Source organism: Pezoporus occidentalis, unplaced genomic scaffold, assembly GCF_034315485.1.
Source record: "Pezoporus occidentalis ecotype Australia unplaced genomic scaffold, CSIRO_AGI_Poc_V1 ctg193, whole genome shotgun sequence".
NCBI classification, from domain to species: Eukaryota; Metazoa; Chordata; class Aves; order Psittaciformes; family Psittacidae; genus Pezoporus; species Pezoporus occidentalis.
In genome coordinates, this window is record NW_026913782.1 from 89669 (window position 1) to 114950 (window position 25282).

Below are 25282 nucleotides of genomic sequence, written 5' to 3' on the forward strand. Positions count from 1 at the left end.
ACGTTCGAGTGTGGTGTAAAGCGAAATAACGCCCCGCAGCAGCAACAGCGGCTCCCGCATTGACTGCTGCCCGCAGCACGTCAAGCCGGGTCCGTCCTCCCCGCCGGGGCGGAGGCAGCGGACGGGACGGGACGGGACGGGTTGGGATGGGTTGGGATGGGACGGGATGGGATGAGCCGAGCTGACCGCCACCGCCCGGGAGGAAGAGGAGGGGCTCTACCTGCCCGTCCCGCCCCGCTCCAGGTGCGAGGTGGAGCAGGAAGCGGCGGCGGCGGCGCCTGAGGGACCCGCGCCCGCTTCGGCGCCGGGCCCATGCGGGGAGATGGCGGCGGGCCGGGCGCTGGCCGCGCTCCTGGCCGCGCTCCTCGCCGCCTCGGCGCAGCTCCTCCAGCGAGAAGGTAGGGATGGGGCGGCCGGGGCACCCCGTGAGCCCGGCGGGGCTGCCCGGGCAGGGGGGGGGGCTGAGGGAGCGGAAGGGGGAGAATCGGCTCGGTGATGCTCGCATGTGGTCCCCGGTGGGAGCGGGTCGTGCCTCTGCGGTGCCGGCGGACGGGGGGGGGGGCCGCGGCCGGGCAGGCGGTGCCCTGCCCGCGGTGGAAGTTGACGGTCCCGGTCCCGGGAAGCGTCGGGCTGGGCGTTCCGGTATCCCGCAAACAGCGTCGGCATAGGGACACCCGGTGTTAGCACCTTTGGTGTAGGCATTCCAGCCTCTTTCTCCGCGAGATAGCTCCTAACAGGACGAGTGGTTTGATGTCTGCGTCCTCTCTTGGCGAAGGATTAATTATGGAAGTAAACTTCACAAACTCCTTTTCCCTGGGTGCTTTAATTCTCTGTAAGGAACGGGAGCGTGCAGGATCGTGCTCTGTGTGAGACCGTGCGGTCACATAAGCTGTTAAGCAAATAGAATGCGATTCTTTGCATAGTATTTACACAGAGCAGTGGATGCTTTGTACGTGCAGGGACACAGAATGGCTCCTCTGCCCACCTGGGTCATGTAGTTCAGTGGGAGGCTGCTGCTCGCTACCAGCTCCCTGTCTCTTGGAGTTCCGGGATGCTTCTGTGTATGTAACCCATGAATAATTTCCTTAAATCCTGTCTGCGACCCCAAAAGAATTCCAGTTCTGACCACAGAGGTGGTGCGTGGGGGTTGCCTCGGTTTCCAGAGCAGCTTGATTGCAAAAAAGCCCCAGCTCATCCTCAAATCTAAATAGTTTGGTTTAGAATCATAGAATCCCGGAGTGGTTTGGGTTGGAAAAGACCTTAAGATCATCCAGTTCCAGCCCCTTGCCATGGGCAGGGACACCTCACACTAAACCATGTCACCCAAGGCTCTGCAGCTATTAGCCCTGTTAAACTCTCTTGAAGTATGAGTCCTTCTATCCAAAATAACTACCAAGTTATTAGCAGTGATTATGAATAACCTGAAGAGTCTGATGTGAAACTTGTGCCTTTTTAGCACTGCTGTTACCTTTAACTGCACCAGTTATGCTGAAGCGTGGCTTACGGTTGTTGTTATTGTAGATAATACAGCCTAAACATTGACTGTAAAATTAGGCAGTGAGGTTTAAGGCAGTGTAGTCTCATTTGCTTTTAATGTATTGCCTATGAGGCAGCTATTTGCCTGTCTAAGCCACTTCAAAGGAAGAAGAAAGACTATTAGACTGTAGTTAGTTGTGTGTTGCTTTCAAAGAAAACAAACCCTAGATGGGTCAGTGCTAGAAGGAGAGGAGCTACACTTTCCAAAGGTCCTGTGGTGTTAAAGCAGCAAGTGAAAAAACCTTCAGCTGCATCATTTTTCATACATAGAATCAGTGAGGTTGGAACAGACCTTTAAGGTCATCAGGTGCAAACATCCCCCAGCACTCCAAGGCCACCACTAACCCATGGCACTGAGGCCTCATCTCCACGCTGTGTGAACACTTGCAGGGATGGTGACTGCAGCCCTGCCCTGGGCAGCCTGTTCCAATGCCTGAGCACCCTCTGGGGAAGGAATTGTTCCTCAGCTCCATCTAAACCTGCCCTGGTGCAGCTTGAGGCCGTTTCCTCTTGTCCTGTCCCTTGTTCCGTGGGAACTTGTTACCTATGAGCGCACACCTTTGATTTTTCTTGTTGTTATCACCTGCTCCTATGTCTTTTTCCCCTCTCTCTTGCTTAAAACATCTGAACAAATTATACGTTCACATTGGTGTTAAAAATAAAAGTTTATACCTGCTTTATGCGAGATTGAGCCTGCACCATTGGCTTGTTTGGTGCAGTGGTGAGCAGGGTACCAGCTGCGTGGTGGTGGTGGTGGGCGCACGTTGTGTCCTTTGAGAGCTGAGCAAGTCTCCTTTGTGTGTGATTGTAATAGCTCTTGATGGGAAGGTGCAGGAAATGGAAGAAAGATGGTGAGTCTGACAAAGAACTCAATCTCAGCTGCTTTAGTGATGGGGGTCGGTAGGCTGAAGGTTGTGATGGTGTTAGTGGGATCGGGGAGCATCTGCTGGCAGATCTCATGTGCCTGGTGTGTCACAGAATCATAGAACAGTTAGGGCTGGAAAGGACCTTAAGATCATCCAGTTCCAACCCCTCTGCCATGGGCAGGGACACCTCACACTAAACCATATCACCCAAGGCCTCGTCCAACCTGGCCTTGAACACTGCCAGGGATGGAGCATTCACAACTTCCCTGGGCAACCCATTCCAGTGCCTCACCACCCTAACAGGAAAGAATTTCCTCCTTATATCCAATCTAAACTTCCCCTGTTTCAGTTTTAACCCGTTACCGCTTGTCCTATCACTACAGTCCCTAATGAAGAGTCCCTCCCCAGCATCCCTATAGGCCCCCTTCAGATACTGTGTGCTTCATGCCAGTGGGAGTTGCTTTTGTTATTGCACAACAAAACTGTGGTTGGAACATTTCCCTGAGCAAAAGTTTGTCCTGAAAACCCAAGCCTGTAATCTTTAAGGAGTTCCCTTTGCCTTGGTGCTGACATTGATGCTGGCTCTGCGTTTGCTGCCATTTGGCTGCAGGTTGAAGCTGTCTCCCTGTCACTGAGGCCAGGTTTAGGTGTGCAGAGCCACACACAAGGTGGGTATGAGGCACAGATGCCTCTTCTCGGGGTCTGGTGAAGCTCTGCTGAAACAGGTACAAATCCTGGTGATCCTGTCTTTAAAGCTGTCTCTTGTCATCTTGATGAAGTCATTTCTTCTCTCTTCACCCTTTCGCAGCAGGTACAGTATTATGGTGGTGGTCTTTGTCCTGTAGGGATGTGTAGGTCAAGCATGGCTGGTCACATTGTCCTCAGAGGGTTTACTTCAGATGCAGCTGTGTGCATAAGTTATCAAGTGAAACACTGGTTAATTTATAGGTGGAAAACTACAGAAAGAAGTATTTGGTGTGATAGCTGTGCATGGATGTGTGACTGAAGTATTGCATATCTGACCTCTGCCAATGTGTTTTCCAACTAAATCGTGTTTTGTTGAAGCACTGATAATTGAGTTATTCAGACTTTTATGATGTCTGCAAAACAGAAGTACTTCAGATTTAAATTATCCTTATATGATAAAATCTTCATATGTATTTTAGGGTTTTGTTGTTAAAATGTCATCGTTACAATAAATGAATCTGCAGATAATGCTGTGTTCCTTCTTGCTTTACCCTCCAGTTAACCTGATTTGAGTCACTCTCCACATGTAAAGCTGCTTCTTTTAATAAACTGGGAAAACCCATAGCTGTTAGCAGGGTCTTTCTGCTGTTCTGACAGAATATAAATAATGGGCCTGTTTGTGCTCCTCTGACAGTCGCTGGAAGATGGATTATTTCCATTCTGGATCGCCGTTTGCTCACTCGAAGGAGACCTCTCCTTTTAAGACCACAACTAACATGCATGAGCATTTGGTTGTGCTTTTATTTTTGCTTGCCTCATGCCATTATCAGTCTGGAGTGCCCAGTTTTTACTCTCTAGAAAATACTGTGTTCATAGTAAATTACTTAAGCATGTGTCTCAATTCCCTATGTTTGCCTCGGTTCCTTACATTCCAGACCATACAAGGTGCTGTTACCTTACATTTTCCACCATAAAATACACTTTTTTTTCCCCTCAATGCCAGGTTTGAGGTGTTTGTTTGGAACAGGTGAGATTTGTGTTGCTCTGTCTTTAATAAGTCTAAAGGATGTAGAGGTAGTGTGAAGGCCACATTTTTACTCATTTTTATCATTTATAAACCTTTGTACACCTTATAATCATTTAAAAACCTTTGCCCAACTGAAGCTGTTACTTTAACAAAGCACATTCTAGGACATCACACGTCTCAGTGATGCTGCTCAGGTATCTGTGTCAAACCTCAGCTCTGGAGTAGACAACCCACTGCAGCAGGGGTTGATTTGCTGGAGCCAAACCATTAACCAGTTCCCATAGGGCACTTGGTGACTTTTGGTACTCTCTTAGTAGGATTCAGGCGATGGAGCCTGGTCACCATCCCTGAACTTGAAAACATCTGTAATCTGTTGGTGATATGACTACATACATAACATATATATGTATATATATCATAGAATCATAGAATAGTTAGGGTTGGAAAGGACCTTAAGATCATCAAGTTCCAACCCCCATATAACATGGTGATATGACTACATATATAACATATATATGTATATATATATATAACTTGGTGATATAACAGATTCCTTTTGCTCAGCATCTGCTTGTGAAGGACAGGGCATGAAGGAAAGGATGCGGGTTGTGCTGTGCATAGTAAACTGTTGACTGCTGGCTGTTTTGTCAGAGCTCAACCTGGTGGGTTTGTATTAGCTGGTGACAGAGGTGAGGTTATGCTGCCTGTAGCTGAACCTGCCCAGTGCAGACAGCATTGATGTGACCTCCTGGAAGGCCTTCAGGCAGAGCCACCTAAAGAATTACGCCTTAATGCCTAGTAGATGTGAATTTCACATGTGTTAGTACAGTCTAGTCTTGCTTCTGAGTGCTCGGGCTGCCAGAAAACAGATTTTGGTTTGGGTTTTTTTTACCTATCCCCTATAATGGGGAAAGGTCTTGCCTTTGCCTGTTCTATTGGACACCCTTAAGAACCATCCACCCTCAAGCATGCCATGGGAGAGCCTGCTTGGAGCTGTGCTGAGAGATTAGTGTATGGGGGCAGCAGACTGAGGGCTGGAAAGGGATGATCTGGAGCTCCTCAGAAGTGAGAGACGATCTGAAGTTCCTCATGAGCGAGAGACAAAGAGCTGTGGGCAGGATGTTTAGCATGGGAGGGACCCCTGATTGTGAAATGTGCTTTTCCACTTTGATTAGCCAGAGCCAAGACCAAAGAGCTGCTCAGACACGCTCTAAGATGCTGGCTTCTCACTGGCTCACATCAAGGTAGGGATAAACTGGGCAGGCAAACACAGCTTGCAGACAGCGTTCGCTGAGCTCTGCATCTCACTGCCACAGAAGCAACCGAGCTTCGTGTCTGTAAAATAATGATTAAGAAAAGGCAGCTCAGAGGCAACATCCTCCTTTCTGCAATTACAGCTAGGCTTGCCAAACCCCAAAGTGCCTCATCTTCCCGCTCCGGGGGAAAAAGCTCCTTTTAAAAGTCTCTTTTACACGAGTGTGTCCTGATTATCTTCCAAAAAGGCTCTAAAGTACTCATTTTTTACAAAGTTTTTTGGAATCCGAAGGTATTTTAATCATTTCAGGCATTGCAAATTCATGAATGAACAGCTTTTGGGTGAGCATCCTTGCTGGCCCGGAGCACTGACAACACCTTCTCTGGTGAACTGTGCTTGTAACATCACTACCCCAGCAGCGTCCACCCTTCCTCCCTGATGAGGAGGAGGATGGGATGTGTGACATCTCGCCTGCTTCACATTCCCATCCCCTATCCCATCAGTGAAGATTAGGGGGTTGTACTGTGGTGGCCGAGGACCTGATGCTCTCCCCCAGGTGCCCTGTCCTGAGATGTGGGTGATAACACTGGCATATGATTGCCCTATCATGTCATATCATTTGCAGCATCTCTAAGTGTTTACAAGCTTTGAAGCTTTAATTTTCTAGGTGATTCCCTAGAGCAATCCATTTGCAAAATCCAGCCCTCACATCCCAAACAAGCGTGGTATTGGAAGACCAAGTCCAAGCATCAGGACGTCATTGAGCAACATAGAGAGCAGTTAGTTTACATGTTAATGTAAACAGAAAACATGTTTGCTTTGTGGGGTCCAGCAGGATTTCAGCAGCTTGCAGCAAGAAGGGTTGGCTGTAGTTTGGGGTTGTGCTTGTGATCTCTGCTGCTCACAGCATCGTTTAGTAGGAGGGAGTATGAACGGTGTGTAGGTCCCTGCCTAACTTTGCTAAGGGCTTGAAGGATGTGAAGGCAATTACCTGGATGGGCCTTGCAAGTGGAACTGGTGGAGGGGATGATGCTTGGGCAGTCAGATGCTGTAGTGAAACTGTGGAGTTGGGCTCAAAGTGACAAACACAAACACAGTAAGGCAGGTACAAAGGGTTTGAGGCAGCAGAGCAGGGAGGTGTTTACTTATTTGAGTATTCTTTGACCTGTTGGCAAATTTGAGCCAACTGTGCAGTGAATTGTGTTGGAGGGGGTGGGGAAATGGTTGATAAGGTGCAGGGCTTTTAGCTGAGCCATTGGGGCTGAGACACTGGGATGTGGGAGCTGGAGCCTGTGATTCGCATCATGCAGGAGCCAGCCTTGAGGTCCCCTCACTAGATGAATTGCCCTGAATGTGTCCTAATGCTGACATCTCCTGTACCTAGGCTATCCATCAGATCAGAGAGAGGAGCTGGTGTGGCTTGAAGTGGAAATCATTTAACTTATGGCTTGGTTACTGTGTTGTTATGGAACCACAGAACAGTTTGGGTTGCAAGGGACCTTCAAAGCTCATCCAGTTCCGACCCCCTGCAATGAGCAGGGACATCTTCAACCAGGTCAGGTTGCCCAGAACCACATCCAGCCTGGCCTGGGATGTCTCCAGGGTTGGTTCATCCACCGCCTCTCTGGGCAACCTGTGCCAGTGTTTTACCACCCTCATTGTACAGAATTCCTTCCTCACACCCAGCCTGAATCTCCCTCTTTTAGTTTAAAACCATCACCCCTCTAGCTAAGTTGCACCCTTTGCTTCCCACCACCTTGCCATGACCCTTGCAGTAGATGATGTGTGGTGGAACAACCTCAGCAGGCTACAAGCGTGCATGCAGGCCAGCATCCCTGCAAAAGGTGCAGAAGAGGTGCTGAGCTTTCCAGGAGAGCCTACCAAGCTGTAGAGCAAACAGCACCGCGGTGCTACCCCTGTGTCGAGGTGATGGCATGAAGCACTATGGTGGCCAAGCCTGTTCTCTGGAGAGGTGTGTGTTGGTTGTGTGGGTTCAGATCCCCCTCGGGCAGAACAAGGGTTTGGATCCAGATACTTCATATCCGGAGTGAGCATTGCCACTACTCGTCCTCTGCATCAAACCTGCCTCCTCCAGCTGCCGCCGGCTTGTGAATGGTGCCTGAGTCAGCCTCATCCAACTGGTTTGCCTTCAAAATGGCTCGAGTGGAACAAGCCCACCACTGAACTGGAATGAGCAAAACAGCAGTCATTTTGGGAGAAAGTCACATCTGGGACGTTCCTGCTGGTGGCTCTTGTGGGCTTTGGTTCCTCGGGCTGTCCAGTGAGGTCACATGAAACAATCCATAGATCCTTATGGATAAACTGCTGCAATAAAATGCAGCCCTCTAGCTAAAACTAGTTGGACTCCATTCAAACTCCTGCTCTGTTTAGGCACTGTATATAGGCATGAAAATTGCTGCCCTGCCAAGTCCTTCCCTTGTATGTATGTATGTATGTATGTATGCACACACTGTATGAGTGCCACTGGCCCTACTACTCTTCTACATTGCACCCTTGTACAGGAAAAAAATGTCTTTTTGACATTTATATATACATATTGAAAAATATTAGGAGATTAGTGTCAGGTGCAACCACAGTAGATAAATTTAGGCTAAACTCTCCGGAGTAATCCTACTTGGTTTACGCTATGCAGTTTGTTTGTAAGTCAAGTTGGAGAGCTCTGAGCCATAAAATGGATGTAAGGTATGGAGAAAAGCATCACACCGTTGAGAAAAGGCTAGCCAACGTGTGCTTGCAGAGAGAGGAGTGTTACTCTAGTGATAAAGGGATGCTGTGGTGAGACAGCTGTCGTGAAGGCAGTCTGAAATGAGAATGAGCAGGGGTGAAATCCTATTGCGGCAGAGAAGATGCAGCCCGAGATGAGGGAAGTGGAAGAAACAGCCATGAGAGGCTGCAAAACTCTAATTGCTTAGAGGAAGAGAAATAGGGTGAGATGAGATGCCTGTGTCAGGCTGTGAACCAGCTCAGGGCTTGAAGCTTCACCTCTGGCATCTTCTAGTCCAACGATTCCATTGTGTAGGCAGAGTCTAGATCCGGGTTGGCAATTCTTCCTCTTGTCGGTTTGGATATCCTGTGTGTCATCCCTGTGCAGCATTGATGAGGCATGGAAATTCCTCCTTTACAAGAACCGTGTGCAGTTACTGGTAATCCTAATAAAAAGGCAAAAGCACATTAGGGTGAGTCACAGAAACTCGCTCATGTTCATAAAAGCTCTGCAATAGAGGTGCTTTTAAAGTTCGTTCTGTGTGTCTTCTATAGGTTGGGGGGTTTAGCCCATTTAGCCATTTATTTTTAGTGACTTTGGGATCACTGGATATACTTTCTGCATTCTTCTTTTCTATTTTTCCTATGATGATGGGATTTGGTAGTCTAATGTAGCTTAGCACATCCCTAGCAGCTGCCTGCTGTTGACATTACAGCACTGTGCTCTTGTTTCTTGGCCAAAATTACTGTCTATGAGTTTCATCTTAGCAAGCTGTTTCTTTATGCAGTGATTTAGCTTGGTGTCTGTCCTGGTGAGGCCTTCTAACAGCTTTGCTGAGCTTAATTTGGTTTGTGTCTGCATCCTTGTTGCCTACTGGGATGTTGGTACATTGATCATGAAAGTAATTCTGTGATTTTAGAACCCCAGACTGGTTTGGGTTGGAAAGGACCTTAAGATCATCCGGCTCCAACCCCTGCCATGGGCAGGGACACCTTCTACTGGACCAGGTTGCTTCAAGGTTCATCCAACCTGGCCTTGAGCACTGCCAGGGATGGGGCAGCCACAGCTTCTCTGGGCACCCTGTGCCAGCGCCTCAGCACCCTCACAGGGAAGAACTTCTGCCTTAGATCTAACCTGAACTTCCCCTGTTTCAGTTTGAACCCATCACCCCTTGTCCTGTCACTACAGTCCGTGATGAAGAGAGGGCAGGTCCTGTTTTGGAAGGCTGAGGCATGAGGTCAGTAGTAATCATTAATACTGAGCTGACAAGGATTTGGTATTCTTGCAGGGAGATCAAACAAATGACTACCTGCTTATGAGGAGGAGGGGGGGAGCAAAAAACCCAGGCAGCAGAAGTCAGGTCTTTCAAAGGCCAGGGAAGATGATGCCTTGTTTTGACCCTGTAGGGAGGCTTTGCTTATTTCAATATGCTATTCAAAGCATGGAAAATCTCTGCTCCTTGGTTTCAGCTCAGGGCGTGTATTTGTTTTGGTCTAAAGGTAGTCATGTGCTTAAGGTTATGCTTAAACTTAATCCTCGTGACTAAAAATGGTCTTGGGGCCATGCACGAGCAGGTTTGGCTGCCCCATCCCTGGCAGTGTTCAAGGCCAGGTTGGACACAGGAGCTTGGAGCAGCCTGGTCTAATGGAAGGTGTCCCTTCCTGTGGCAGGGGGCTGGAACTGAATGAGCTTTAAGGTGCCTTCCAACCCAAACCATTCCATGATTTGGTTCAGAAATGCTGGCTGTTATTTGTGTTGCTCTGTCCTGCCAGTGTGGCCCTATGGTTGTGCTATCCCAGGGATGGGGCAAGGAACAGTGATAACTGCTTGACCAGAAAGCAAGAGGCAGACTTTTCAGCAGTACTTACAAACTCTAGACTCTTCCTAGCCTGTATGGTCCTCTTTTTCTGTTTATTTTCCCTCAGGGAAACCCCATATTGGAAACCTCTGCCCAAGCATTCCTAAGGCAGAAACACGGATGCTGAGTAGTGCCAGCATTGGAAGAGGCAAGAGAATTCAGTATCAGGCTCTGTGGTCAGAGGACTGTCTGTCACTTAAAAGCTGGAGGCAAGGTGCTTGGTGATCAGGCTCTCACTGATGGTATTACAGGGTTAGTAAACTTGTTGTTAACAAGTATGTGTAGGAATTTCACAAGCCTCATAGTGAGGGGTTTCATTTAAAGCTTTTGATCCTGGAGGCAAATAGGTAAGGCAGTTTCAGGGACTTGCTAAGTCTCTCAACTCCAAGATTGTGTAGAAAAGCCAGAAAGGCTGGAAGAAGGCTCAAGACCAGCAAAACTCAACTGAAAGCACGATGGAGTAACTCTTTGAGCACTCTCTTCTTTTGTACTCCCCCTACCAGGGAGGTTTTTTGATGCCTGGTGTTTGCAAACCTGAAGCTGCAGTGTTCCCAGTGGCACCCTGGGAAGGATGGTGGGATGGTTGAGGGTCTCTGGTGTGCTCATGCTTCCGCCAAGGCTGGGCTTAATCCATCAAACTGATGCTGATAACTTTTCTAGTCATCCTGAATGTGCAGTCAGTGCTCCTTGGTGTCTTATATCACATGTGTATTTTCAGGAGACATATGGGATTGGTCCATTTGTTGATAACTCACTGCCCGTAAAAGAAGATATTCAACACACAGTTTGTTCTGTGGCTCCAGTATTTCCTGTGAGAGCTTCTCATGCATTTGGTAGTGCTTGGGGCTGGGCTGAAATCTGTGAAGATTGCTGAGGATTTAATATATTCCCAAAAAGGCAATGGTCATGTCAGGGGTGGAGAGGAGGTATCCAAGCACACATGGTCCATCCCAGGCCGCAGATACCTTCCTAGGGGCATTGCATGGGCATCTTGTACCTTCAGGGAATGAGCTATAGAAGGTGGGGAGGTGGGAAAGGGCTGTGACCACAGGTACAAATGTCTGTTGGGATGTGCTTTTGGTATTGCTGGAATACCTCATCTGGTCTACTGTAATTGTTGAGGTATATCCAGAGATTCACTTGCACCGTCATGTGCGATTGAAGCTGTGGTGTTGTTTGGCTGCTGCTAAACTTCCTGAACTGAGCCACGACTTCATGGGTGCCTTCCAAAATGAAGCAGGCTGTGTGATGGGCATAATAGACTGAAAACCAAAATCAAGACAACAGAAATTTGAGAGGAATAGCTGAACCACTTAATAAATGTGGTGAAGGTGAAGTGGAGCAGAACTGGTCCTACACTAATTCCATATATACTTCTCTGGGCACATGAAGCGTGCTGGGCTGGAAGAGTCGAGGTGTTTTGTGTCAATCCAACACCAAAGACTTCTAAGAACATGGATGCAGATATTCCTTCTGACAGCGTGGCATCTGTGGGGATGTGTGGAGAGGCTGGTGATACCCATATGTGCTAGTAACAGAACACCTCTGTTTGGTTTCCCTTCCTAGCTTCCTTTACAATCTCCCTTCGCACAGTGGACAGTGTCACGGTTACGATTAAACTGAGACCCAGTGTTCCACCAAGCTGCCGGATTCGGGTTAAAAATGTCACCAGGTCTGAGCTCAAGATAAAGCCTGGGAACAACACGACTTTTACCTTCACTTGTAGTACTCCAGAGAAGTATTTCATCATGGAAATTGAGAAGAAAATTGGTAAGATACAGGGTTTTAATTCCACAACACCCAACCCCCCCCCAATGGTAATGTTCCTCCAGTAAAACCACATACCTTGGTTTCCTGTTACTGTATTAAGGTATCCCCTATAAGCTTGGAAAGAAGAATCTGAATGCTGATAAACAGCCTTACAGCTGGCGGTGTTAATGTTAACTTGGCTGTTTGGCGAACTGTTCCGTGGTTGTTGCATCAGTTCCTGCTGCTTTCCCTTTTCCCCCAGTTTATAAACCCATCAAAGAATCTTTTTCTTCTTGTCAAAAGCCTCTGAGCACTGCTGATGATATATTACCCATGTTATTTGTTGAACAGCTTGATTGTGCCTGTAAGGGCAGCAGAAGCATTGAAAACATGCACGTGTTTCCTTGTATTTAACGAACGTTATTGAAGTCAAGAAACCAAAAAGCTGGAAGTGTTGTAACTAAAGCTTCCTTTGCACTGAATGTTATCCATGGTGTATGTGTGTTAATGTGCTTTTTAATCGCAGGAACACGTGCTACTTCTCAATGAGGTCCCAAACTTCATTGGGTATTCAGTCTTTGGTAGCATCTTTGTTACTTCTGGGGAGGTGTTCAGGGATGGTTCTCTTCACATTTTGGAGTTTTATGCGTATGATGGATGCAAATAATAATCTTCACAGTATTTCATGATGTGTTTGAAAGATGCACTTGTGATATTTCTTCTTTTAAGTTAGAGCCTAGACATAGGTTTAAGTGTGCTTATTTTTAGTGTCCAGCTTGAGATAGCAGTGATTTGGATTTTTCAGAGGCAAGGTTTCTGAGTTCTCCCCAGAATCCTGCAGTGGCCATTGTCATTCATCAGCTCTGCAAAATCTGAGGCCCAGGTTGTTCATCAGGGCAGCAAGGAAATGAAGATACGGCTCATGGCAAGCAGTGGAAGATTTAAAGATGAATGATTTGCCAGGAATTTTCAGGGAGAGATGGGATAAAATAGTTTCCCTAGATCGATGGTTTCCAGCTCTCCCGACTTTGTGTTTCTCCCTTTTGCCCATTCAGCACTCTGCCCTGTTCACGAAATACCTTCTAAGTTCTTCAGCAAACAAGGCAGTAATACTGGAGACAATGAATCCCTTCTATTAGTCAGCCTGAGTAAAGCAGGTTTATCCTGTCTACGCTAGGAGTCCTGTTTAGAGACAGCGTGTGACCATAGAATCACAGAGTAGAGGAGTGTCCTTCAGTGCATGTCAAAGAGAAGAGCAACCTAAACTTAGAAAAATAGCAATGAAAGGGAAACGAAAATGCCTGTTTACTTGGATGCTCTCCAGAGTGTATCATGGCTGTTCTCTCTCTGCATTCAGACTGTGTGTCAGGCCCCTGTCCCTTTGGAGATGTTCATCTTTACCCACCGGCGCTACCTCGCCTTAACAGGACTTTCATCTGGGACGTGAAGGCGAGCACAAAGGCTGGACTTGAACTGAAATTTACCCCGTGGCTGAAGCAGATTGAACCAGGGGAGACGTGCCCGGATTCCCTCAGCTACAACATCAACAGCTGTATCGATCAGGCCACGGTCAACATCGGCACCTTCTGCAGGAACGGCTCCGTGTCTCGCGTCAAGCTGCTGGGAGGAGTTATCATGGCTCTGCACCTCCCATGGAACTCACCTCTCAACACCTCAGGCTTCAACATAGCTAACAGGGCTTCCATAAAACGTGAGTGGAGAGGAATGTTTCCTCGCTGTGCGCATTGCAGCACAATTCTTTAAGCCTTGCTTCTCGGGTAACTTTTTGGTGCTGTTATCTATAGCTCCCTTCCACTTCATCTGTTTCTAAAAGCTGTTGTTTTATGGGTTTTAGTTCGGTAGCTGGTGCTCTTCTGGGGTCAAAATATCTTAGTTTGGTCAGCTGATAGGTACAAAAACTGTCACATCGCTGCTTTTGGCACATATTATTCATTTTTGATCTCTTTAAACTTCCTAAAACTTAAATGTACCTGCTCTGTTGGTTTTGTGTTTGCAGATAGGTGAGACTAGATAGCGTAATTAGAATGAGCCAACAGAGTTATCTGTTGGTTGCAGTGTGTAGTTGGGTTTGATTATGTTTAAATGAAGCTACGTAACTTCTTGAGCTTCAAACCAGTGCCTTTCTTCAGGAGAGGAAGGTGGGAAAAGGGGAAGCAGTGCCTGGAAGGCACATGAGGCTGCTTAAATGCAGCTATCTGTTTCAACCTGCACAGCAACAGAAAACATTGTGTAATAATCTTCTTAAAATACCTAGAATATTATATAGCAATCAATCACTGGGTTACTTTGTGATCTCATGACAAACCCTCTCTGGGAGGTGTTCTTGCTCTGTGCTTGAGTTATGCAGTTCTTGCTATCAGTTATAGAAGGAACCTGGTCCAGGTTCGAGCTTCTAGAACGTGAGATTTTGTAACTCCTGGCATTGCTCACAGTTGCACATCATCGCATGGTCTTAGAGCAGGACCATAATCTCTGTGTACCCAGCTTCACACTGCCAAGAGTCATCCAAGCATGAAGTGTCTTACACAGCCTCCGTGGTTCACATTTGTGTTTTATCATGCGTATTTGAGGCTCTTCATTGGCGTGCTCTTGTTAGATCTGGGAGGTTTCTGGCCAGGGAGCTCCGTGCCGATATGAAAGCTCACATCTTTTGTTTCCCAAAACCCAATGAAGCAGTTGTCAGGTTGCACGTTTGATCTTGCAAAGGCAGGAGCAGAAGTAGGAACTGGGATCTTTCCAAAGAATACAGGCTTGTCTGTCCATGTGCTTGAAATGTGAACCCACTAAACTGAAAACAGAGCATTACTATATCCCTTTCCTGTAATTAAAGACAGAAGCATTCCCTGGAGTATATGTTTTAGTCTGAAGGTTTTGTAATAACCTAACCTGTAGCTGAAGTGGATGATCTCACTGTCAAAGTACTCTGCTGCTGGGCTGCTACATATGCCAGCTTGTCTTCATTAACTGGAACTTGTTTTGTATGGTTTCCCCTACCCCGTTTCAGGGTTATGCATTATTGAATCCATTTTGAAGGAGGAGTCTTCAATCACCCTGATGTCCCCAAACTACCCGCTGGGCTTTCCAGAAGATGAGCTCATGACGTGGCAGTTCGTGGTTCCTTCCAACATGAGAGCAAGCGTGTTTTTCCACAACTACAGCCTCTCCAACTGCGAAAGGAAAGAGGAGAGGGTCGAGTATTACATCCCTGGCTCCCCCAGCAACCCAGAGGTGTTCAAGCTGAGCGACAGCCAGCCTGCCAATATCGCTGGCAGCTTCAACTTGTCCCTGCAGGGCTGTGATCAGGATGCCCAGAACCCAGGCATCCTCCGCTTGCTCTTCCAAGTCGTCGTTCAGCACCCACAGGTCGATGAGAGTAAGTACCTGGCCTGCCTCTTCCATTGTTTTTGCCTGCAGACAGCTGGGCTGAGCACCACAAGAAAGAGGAATACTGGGGGTTTTGGGGTAATTTTCCTTGAATTTTGGACTGTCCTTGAGTTTCAGGAGGTGGGCTGCCAAGCGATGCTGAGGTGTTTTACCAACCTGGGTACCACGGGCTACGGTTACAGCAAGGCAAACAATGATGCTGAGATTTGCAATGGAGTACAAAGCTCCACTGTAGATTTTACACTGTAGCTGCAAAGGAGATCCCTTTTCCAACACATGCAAGATGTAACTGAAGAATGCCTGTAACACCTGGGGTATCAGGTCTTGCACGTTGCATAGACAGAGCTAAGCGCTGGCTAGCTTTTCCTTGTGATTGTGTTCCCTCTAAGGGCCTGATGTAGCTATTTGGGCAAGGACCTTAACTGCTTGACAAGAGTTGCCCAGACTCACATGTGCTGCCTGTTCTCCAGGAGAGAAACCAAATTCAAGCTTCAACAGTTTTATTTTCAGACATAAGATTCAACATTTTAAAGACCATACTTACAATGGGAGCCCAGGTTTCTGCTCTGGATTTAAGCAGTCATACTTAGCAAGGGGAAACCTGCTGTTATGGTAGGCAGCAAGATCCGTAGCATGAAAAGAGACATGTGAGATTGTCTCCATACTGCTAATGGCATCAATATGTGTTTCCTTCCTTCCTTCCTTTCTTCCTCTGAGTTTTATTTTGGTTCCTAGAGAAGAAATCACACTGGACATGGAAGTTGTAAGATACCCCACTGATAATATCTCCTACATATATGGCTGTTCTTTAGGTTTTTGCTGCTTGTTCTTACATTAAGAATTTTACTTTTTTCCTGTTTTCTTGCTCCAAATTCAGACTGGTTTAACACAATGACTTGTAATACCAGAGCAGTTACCTAAAACCTGAAATAAAAGGCCTGGCTAGGTATTGCAGTTAGTGGTAGAAGGCTGTGGAGTTAGTGATTTATCATCTGGCTTCTTAGCTCATGGTGGAGGTTAATAGTGAAGGTACACTCACTGCAGAGGAGCAGGTAGAGGAAAGCCCACACTCTGGACTCACTGCAGCAGGAGCTACCCAGAGGCTTTCTAGGGAATTATAAAGGGAATCAAGTTTAAATGGCTTGTATGGTGAAGTCACAGATCCACAAAGGGTCTGTAGCATCTCACCACTGTAACCCTCGGTTCTGCCTCTGTCAGGTCCGGCTGCATCCATGAACAGCAAATACGCCTAAAACTGGTGCTAACCAAATCATATTCACTCACACTTATTGTGTGCTGCAGTTTGGAAGCAAAAACATTGTATTCAGTTGATCAGCTTTATCTCCCTTCTACTTTTGGAAAGCAAAGATGAATTTTAATACGTTTACGACCAGCAGACAAGATTATAATAGCCTAAAAAATAAAAACCAGGTTGTCATTTATTGAAGTGACAAATTGGAAATACAAGTAATAAAGCCCTTGTATTTAAGAGACAACAGTGGTTTCTCTAGGGATTTTGTAGGTTTTCATCTGTGATTTGGTAGTCATGTAAGTTCCATCAAAGATTCACATTCAGCCCCCAGGACGGTATTGAAACTTTGATTAAAATAAGCCATCTGCAGTGTGCAAGTTAAACATGGCTCTTATTAAAAATGCATTGCTATCTGCATATTCTCAAAGCTTCCCAAACATCTGAGTATTACACAGCTGTCTGTGGTGCTTGGCATTAAATAGGGTGAAGATACAGCTCTCTCCAGTTGAAATAACTTCTTGTTCTAACCGTGTCTGTGTTTAGCTGCTATGAAACGTATTGAAGAATCAGAAACCTTGTGGTTGAAGTGCTAGGTTCTGTGCTTGCGTGTGCCAGTGACTTGGAGGATTCAGTCTGACCTCTTGCCTAACCTCTTCAAAAGAGGGTAGATTTAGATTAGATCTAAGGCAGAAGCTCTTCCCTGTGAGGGTGCTGAGGCGCTGGCACAGGGTGCCCAGAGAAGCTGTGGCTGCCCCATCCCTGGCAGTGTTCAAGGCCAGGTTGGACACAGGGGCTTGGAGCAACCTGGTCCGGTGTGAGGTATCCCTGCCCATGGCAGGGGGTTGGAACTGGATGAGCTTTAAGGTCCCTTCCAACCCAAACCATTTTATGGTTCAAAAGGGGATAGCATATGCGTTACTGTGTTGTAGCTGGAAAGTCGTAGGAAAATGGGGTTTGTGTGTGGAAAAGCTCAAACCTTTAAATTTGAAGTATGATAGGATGCTGCTTGAGTTCCATGACACTCATGGGAAGAAGTAAAGAATGTTTTCTTAGCTGATACAGAAACATCCGCTTGTCTAACGGGGGGAGAAGAGCTGGAGGACATCTGCTTCTTACCAGTAATAGTTCTGGGATGTTTTTCATTGCAGATGTCACCCATTTGGTCGACCTGAGCAAGGAGTGGAACACGACCGTGACGATTCACTTCGAAGGGTGGCCCGCCCGCGCTCCGCTCATGTCTGAACCCATATGCCTCATCTGTAAGGATCCTCGCAACTGTGATCGCGCATTGACTTTAGTGTCTGGTGCCATCTACAAGATCTCCTTTCTGTGCAAGGACTTGTCCCGGCTGAGGATCACAGCTGAGAAAGGCATAAGTATGACAGAAGTGGCTTAATGGGGTTTCCTACAGAAGTACTTTTGCATGCTTTTCCCCAGGGGTTGCCCAAACCTCTCTTGCTTGGGGTTTAAATAAGAGTGTGGCTGGAAAGCAGGCATTGGCCAGCTGGGAGGTGGATGTAGTGAATCTGGAGATGATCTGTTGTTCGCTACATCATTCTACCTTTAAAAATAGAAACTGCGCGGCCATTCCTAGATGGAAAAGGACAGAAGGCACCTAAGAGTCTTCTTAGGAAACTGCAAAACATGAAAACAGAGCAGGAGAGCCATAAATCTGCCCATGAAAAGGCAGGTCCGAGGCGGCCATCAGGAATGCATCTTGTGCTGATGCATGTCCACTTCATGTGGAATTTCCCGAATGCTTTCAACTACCATTAGGGAAAGAGTTTTCTAATGGATATCGGGACTTTGGTTTGACTGCAGCAGCGTCCCAGTCAGCAAAAGTAGCATCTTGAGGGAGGGACTTTGAGTATGTTTGTGTCTGTTCATTTCTTTGGTGTCCTGCACGCTTTTAAGGAGAGCTTTTTAGTACAAATGATGCATGTTTGGGTAATGTTTCCTCGGGTGGATGCTTAGCTGTATTTCTAACACAAAAGTGACAATGCTTTCTGTGTGTGTGTACACAGGGGATCTTGCTTTTCCTAGGTGTTTCATCTTCAAGAAACATACAACCCCTGGGGCTTGTTTTTGTGATTGCAGGCTGTGTCGATCTCCGGTGGTGTCAGAGGAAGATCTATTCCCTTTCAGTGCCCAACGCTATCACCCAGCTGCCGATTCGACTGCATAAGTTCATTTGGAAGCTCTTGGCTCCCGATCTGATCAACATAGAAATTACATCTCCATCCTTGAGACTTCAGCAACACGTCCCGGAGCAGAGGTGCAACACGAGCTACAGTTACAGCATTGTCAGTGCCACCCCGGAGACCGAGCTGAACGTTGGTGTGTTCTGTCCTGGTGGATCCATTGAAAAGATTCAGATGAGGAATAATATCACCATATCTTTAAAAACGTTTGGGAAAGGATTCCTCAACGAGTCTAACCATCAGGATCTGAAAATGTCTTTCGTGCCTCATATTAAAGGTAAGGTAGTGCTTTGTACTACTTGGTTGCACAGTGTTGGATGTCTCAATACGCTTACTAGAGCACGTATGGATAAATAGAAATAAGAGTTTAATTCTTTAGAGTGGAGTCCTGGAGCCATTGCTGGGACGAGTCTTTATCTGAATCAGTGAGGTGGTGTATTCCTGGAAGAAGGAAGGAACTTTGAACTCCAGGTGGATAGCTGGTTGTAGGAAATTCTGTGGATATAGCTGTGCTAATTGTGTTAATGACTCATGTGGGAGGGGACAATAAGAGAGTTGTATTGCTGGTACTGAGGTGCAATTGAGTGCATAGAATCCCAGAATGGTTTGGGTTGGGAAGGACCTTAAGATCATCCAGTTCCAACCCCCTGCCATGGGCAGGGACACCTCACACTAAACCAGGTTGCCTAAGGCTCTGTCTAGCCTGGCCTTGAACACCGCCAGGGATGGAGCATTTACCAGTTCTCTCTCTGGGCACCCTGTGCCAGCACCTCAGCACCCTCACAGGGAAGAACTTCTGCCTTAGATCTAACCTGAACTTCCCCTGTTCCAGTTTGAGCCCATCACCCCTTGTCCTGTCCCTACAGTCCCTGATGAAGAGTCCCTCTCCAGCATCCTTGTAGCCCCCTTCAGACACTGGAAGCTGCTCTGAGGTCTCCACGCAGCTTCTCTTCTCCAGGCTTAACAGCCCCAATGTTCTCAGCCTGTCTTTGTATGGGAGGCGCTCCAGCCCCTGATTTGCTCCAACAGCTCCATGTCCCTCATGTTGAGGACACCAGCACTAAGTTTTCATTCCTTTGTCCTTTTCCTTTACTACAGATGAGTGCACTTTCACTGTGAGTCCAGATCCAAAAGCCAAAGTTTACTTGCAGACTCCCAACTGGCCTTACGGTCTCCCTCCTTATGTCTCCATATCCTGGTACATCCTTGTACCCAGCAAGCAAGTTGCCCGCCTGGGGTTCTCCAAGGACCGCATGGGCATTGTGTGTGAGACGGGCCGTGCCTATGTCAACATAAAGGAGGAGACACCAGGGGCAGAGGAGACCGTGCGCCGTGAGGACGAGCTGCTGCCCCAGCCCCGAAATATGCATCACAACTTCTGGGTCAACGTCTCCAACTGTAAGCCTGTGGAGAGGACGCAGCTGACCTTGCAGTTCCAGGTGACTTCTGCCGACAAGCAGATAGGTGAGTCCTCGGGGGCTGTGGTGGTTTGCTTCCGGCTTGTTTCCTGGCTTTCCCTTAGGGAAAGGATGCTTGATCTTCCATGGGTGTGGGGTTCAGTAGAGCCCTGCCTTTGGACATCGCTGTCCTTCGGAAACCTGAGTTACAGCTGGGTACTTGTAGAAGCTGGGGACGAAGGAAGAGTTTTGTGTTTCTTTAGGGACTCTTCATTAGGGATTGTAGCGATAGGACAAGGGGTAACGGGTTAAAACTGAAACAGGGGAAGTTTAGATTGGAGATAAGGAGGAAATTCTTTCCTGTGAGGGTGCTGAGGCACTGGAATGGGTTGCTCAGGGAGGTTGTGAATGCTCCATCCCTGGCAGTGTTCAAGGCCAGGTTGGACAGAGCCTTGGGTGCCATGGTTTAGTGTGAGGTGTCCCTGTCCATGGCAGGGGGTTGGAACTGGATGATCTTCAGGTCCTTTCCAACCCTAACTATTCTATGATTCTTTCTGTGGGGTTTGGGGTGGTTTTCAGCTTGGTTTTTAGGAGTTTTTAGGTATTGCAGGGCTTGGAGGAGTAAGGCTGGATTTGCTTTTATTTAATTCAGCTTTTTTAATGGGACATCACAGCCAAAACGTGTAAGATCAAGTGATGTTTTTCTCTCCCAGCATCACAGACCTGGCTAATAACTTGAGATCTGCTTATGCAAACTGTTTCATGCAAGTGGTCTTTACTTCATGATAGCAGTTCAGTTAATCTCAGCGTTCACATGAGGAAGAAACCAGCCCTGGGACAGATCTGACCATATAGTGGAGAGTATCCTGACTACTATCAGCAAAATCTGTGTTCTTAATGTCTTTCATGTCCCCAAAACATCAGTAGCTTTATGAAAAAGGGGAGGTTGGGTGCATTTTTAGGGTAGGCTTTGCTTGTGTAAATTCGCTTCACATTTGTCCTTCCTCTTTGCCTATGGGAGACTGCTGTCTGTAGAAGTATTGGCTACACAGGCTAGAACTGAAACAGGATGAAATGAATGTATATTATTTCCCCTCCTTGGTAATGTATGCTACTTGTACAGCACACAGCTTTTTTCTTTGCTCACACATGGACTTTCCTGATCAATTTTATGACTCCTGGAAAACCCCAGATCAACACAACTTGTGTGATGCAGAGGAAGGGATGGCACTGAGGGGAGCTTGGCGAAATGTCACTCTTTCCTCTGTTGAATCCCTCTGTCTCTCTGCACTTCCTTCTCTTGCCTTATTCAGCCAGAGGCACACAAGGTAAGTTTAGCAGCACACAAGCTGTATTGGGATGGGTTGGTTGGGGTTTTTATTTGTCCTCTGCTGCTTGCAGTAGTTTTATCATTGCTTAGCCTCCAACCTCTTGGAAATGGCTTGGGGTGCCCCACGGCTGGGAGATTCCTGCTCTGCTTCCAGATGAACTCCTGAGGAGCTTCCAACCCAGACAGCCTTTAGGAGAAAGCTGCATGTTTTCCCTCTCTTTCTCAGTGTCCTTGTACCTTCTGTTTGCAGACTTAGGAGTGATCCTTGCGGTGGTGGCCGGGGCTGGAGTTCTCACTGCTATTGGACTGACTGTGTGCTGTGTTAAGAAGAAGTAAGTTCACACCTCGGCATGTTCAAGAGGGCATTTTGGTATTGCTGCTGGCCATCTGCTCCCCGTGTACAGATCCCTTGAACAGGGGTCTGAAGCGTGATGCAGACAACGGCGGTGGAAGCAGTGCAACTCCAGGAATGCTGCTCCTGGAGTCGCATCACTTCAACGCCCGGTGCATTGCCTGTCTTGGCCTTAGCACAGGCTTCTGGCTGTGCTGTAAGGCATTGGTTAGACTTCATAAGCAGTTCCTGTGAGATGAGGTTGTAATGAGTGTGGTTGCTGTCCATGCGACCTCAGACAAGGCTCCAAACAAGCTGTGATAAACCAGGAGCTATCTATCTTTCATCTACACAACCTCCAGCAGCTTCTCCTGGAGTCTGCACATCAAGTGGGAACGTTTTTGTATGAGATGAGCCCTTGGGGAGAGAGCTAGGCTGAGCAAAGCAAACATGCATAGCATTACTCACACATGCAGAGCCTGAAGTCATCGATAGCTTGGGGTTTCTGATACACGTATGCTTAGTGCTGGCAGCGTGATGGGGTGCTGAAGCTATGGAGCTGGAATGAATTTGTGCAGTTTGATGGCAAGAGCAGTTATAAGGACACTTCTCTGGCACAGGAAAAAGGCTTTACAAATACAGGCTTCAGAAGCTTCACTTCAGCCTTTCAGACAGTTCAGAAAGTGAAACCAAGTAAAGTTAATTCAACTTCCTTAGAGGACCCACCAGCTTACTCATCGTCAGTAATGCTCAGTCTTGTTTTGTGAGGATCTGATGGCCTCTAGATCCTGACTGTGGACACTGGGAGACTCTTTACGTGGCGCAGCTAGGACCCCCATGCTTGGGAGTTCATCTTGCAACTGTCAGGGTCAGCAAAGCAGCAGTTAGGTAACCAAAGAGCATAAGTTATTAAATGCAATCATAGTTATTATTAACAGTAAAGTTATTTTCTGCTCTGTTAAAAAAGCATGTCTAGGCTCAAGAGTTATTCTTCCTAAGATTGCAAGTAAAACCTTCAATCCAGGCAGACTTGGGTGGCTGGGATGAGTAAACAGAAGCTGTTGTTATTCAAACTCACCAGCCAGGTGTTGCTGGTGACCTGTTAACAGTTTCAACTCTCTTAACAGGAAGAAGAAAAGCCAGGACCCCATGGTGGGAGTGTATAATCCTAACGTGAATACCCAGATGCCTGGGAAACAAGGCTTATTCACAAAAGGGAGGAAAAACAACGAATCTCATGTCTATGCAGTTATTGATGATGCTATGGTCTATGGGCACTTGCTGAAGGAATCCAATGGCTCAGTCAGTCCAGAAGTTGATGTGTACCGGCCTTTTGATGGACCCATTGGTAGCTTGCCACCCTCTCCACCTCCATTCTCCTTCAGAAAAGACATTAAATGCTCTTCTAACACCGAGGATCCTCCACCTCTGACAGACATGGACCATGACACTTACACCTTCGCTCATCAGAAATCAGGGCAATCAGAGGACAACGGAGATACAAATGAAGAGAAGAATGGAGATACAAGCACATCCTTGCTGGAAGATAAGGAACAGGATGGTTCAGTGGAGTAATTTTACACCAGGTATAGCAGTTTCCTGTGGAAATCCAGGTGTAAGCACGGGGTCTAGGGAAAAGAAAACTGAAGAGGAGTGTTATTTTTAAAGGTGTGTTGATGTTGTTTCTGTTTGTGTGTGTGTGTGTTTGGTTGTTGGTTGGTTTTAAACGTCAGCCGTTGATAGCTTTCAGTTTTAGAGTGAACATCCATCAAACTCCCAAACCAGTTGAGGCACTCCAGGACTGCATGCGCTTCTGGTTGTGAAACGGGTGGCAAAGGTACGCTCCTGCTTTTTATTGCAGAGAAAATGAATCCCTAACTGCCAGCTTAAAGCTGTGGCAATTAATGAAGTGGGGAGAGAGTTCTGTCCAGTATTTGCCTCCTCTCACAAGTCATTTGTTTCTGAGTGTTGGTTGGTGACTCTTGGAAGACATAGGCTACGTCACTGTTTCAGGGCAGCTCCAGGTTGCGGGCATCTAAGCAAAGGAGGTGGCGCTGTCATTTCCACCTCTTGCTGCTTGCAGATTCATCATGTTTAGTGTGCAGGTGGTTATGAATGTGTAGTGAAAGACTGCGTACGCCACCTGGAAGAGCTCCATGTGCGTAAGTGAAGTTTGAGCTTGGGCTCTTCTAGTTCAGAAGTAGAGTTATGGGTTCTCTCTCATTTCCAGCTGACTTTGTTATACTGGGTTAGCCTGCACCAAAGCCTGTTTCTCTGAAACGCAAAGAATGAGAGTGAAGCCATAAGGAAAGCCTTGATTGTTTAATTAGGGTTTTGGTTAATCAGTCTGGATTTAACAACCATGCTGAAATGATGGTGGGAACAGCTCTTGATTTCTAGCACGACTTACACTTAGGGTGTCTGGCTGCCTTTGACAAGCACCTCTTGAACTCAGGTAAACCACAGGTCTCATTTGTAAGTGCTGTACTTAGGATGCCACTCGGTGTCTGTGCCTTTTAACACTTGAGGGTCAGGTCTTTGTGCATAGGATTACGGGTACATGAATAAAGTTGCCTTTTACATAGAGACACCTGGCTGGGCCAGTTCCTGAGGATGTTTGCCATTCTGCATGCAGCCCTAGACCCAAGAAGTTCTCTCCAGATGTCTTCTTATGACTGTTTCTTGCCTAGTGATACACAGCGGTGCCATAAAACTTTTCGTGTTGCATGCAATAATGTTCAACATATAATGATGTCTAAAATGAGAATGTCCTTACTAGATACCTTATTGTTTACATGTTTTACAATGTGGATTTCTTCCTGTGTTAACTATGCTGGCACTGCAGATTGCCTATTTATTTGGTCAAGTGTGTGTAAGTGTGTACTATTATACTGCTTGGACCGCTATTACATTCACTATAATGTTGTATCTGGCTCAGTTTTCTGTAGCATATAGCAAACCATGTGCCAGCTAAAAGTGCCTTTTAATTGTTTCATGTATTTTCATGCTTGTAATTTTTAATAGAGAACTATGTATTCCTAAATCTCTGGCAAGTCACTGGGAACCACGCATTTCAAAGTGTACTGGGTCATTTTAATGCCATTTGAGAATGAAAAAGAGACTTCTGCAATACTGGTATCTGTTTTCTCAGATTGCCACAGTGCATTTTGATCAGAGTAGTCCAGTTTTGCCTTTGTCTGCTCAGTGTTTCTCACTTCTATTGAAAAGGAGTAAGTGTAAGAGCAATTCAGGGCTGTGTCATCCCTCTGGCTTGGTTTCTGCAGTTGCTTAGATGGACATTCTCCTTCTAACCAACAGAAGAAAACATAATGGAGGTCAGGCTTGTGTTCACAGCATCTTCATCTTTGAAGGAAGAACACAATGCTTGTTAGCTGGTGGTTTTATTTGTTGTATTTTAACTCATCGTCCGGTGCGGCAGTATGAACCTTAGTTTATGGTTGTTCTCAGTCTAAGGTTGACTTTCAGTGTGCTCACTTTTGGTGTGGTTAGAGTTAAGAGTGCAGGCACAAATCCCAGTTTGCTTTTCATTACGTTGTGACTTAGGTTTGTTTTTAATAAATATATAAAACACAATGATACCGCCAGCTGGAATAAGTAGTGCATGTCTCGTGTGTGTGTGTAAACTCAGCCTTGGGTGTTTTG

At 46.7% G+C, this 25282-nt stretch overlaps 1 protein-coding gene across 1 annotated transcript; it reads left to right on the forward strand.

Moving 5' to 3' along the window:
• The first annotated feature begins 186 nt into the window (after positions 1 to 186).
• CDCP1 (CUB domain containing protein 1) lies at positions 187 to 25219 on the forward strand. The gene is made up of 9 exons (XM_062617169.1): positions 187 to 398; positions 11521 to 11724; positions 13061 to 13414; positions 14729 to 15097; positions 17509 to 17736; positions 18458 to 18838; positions 19660 to 20025; positions 21539 to 21620; positions 22747 to 25219. Exons 1-9 carry the CDS (start codon positions 323 to 325, stop codon positions 23192 to 23194), a joined length of 2508 nt encoding a protein of 835 aa, XP_062473153.1. The 5' UTR covers positions 187 to 322; the 3' UTR covers positions 23195 to 25219.
• Positions 25220 to 25282: the final 63 nt, after the last annotated feature.

Bases quoted from the DNA above. Each gene is read 5' to 3' on its own strand.
- CDCP1 (XM_062617169.1), top strand. From the start codon at position 323: ATGGCGGCGGGCCGGGCGCTGGCCGCGCTCCTGGCCGCGCTCCTCGCC. The intron at 11,725-13,060 runs GTAAGATACAGG...CTCTGCATTCAG, and splicing joins GGAAATTGAGAAGAAAATTG to ACTGTGTGTCAGGCCCCTGT. The intron at 13,415-14,728 runs GTGAGTGGAGAG...ACCCCGTTTCAG, and splicing joins TAACAGGGCTTCCATAAAAC to GGTTATGCATTATTGAATCC.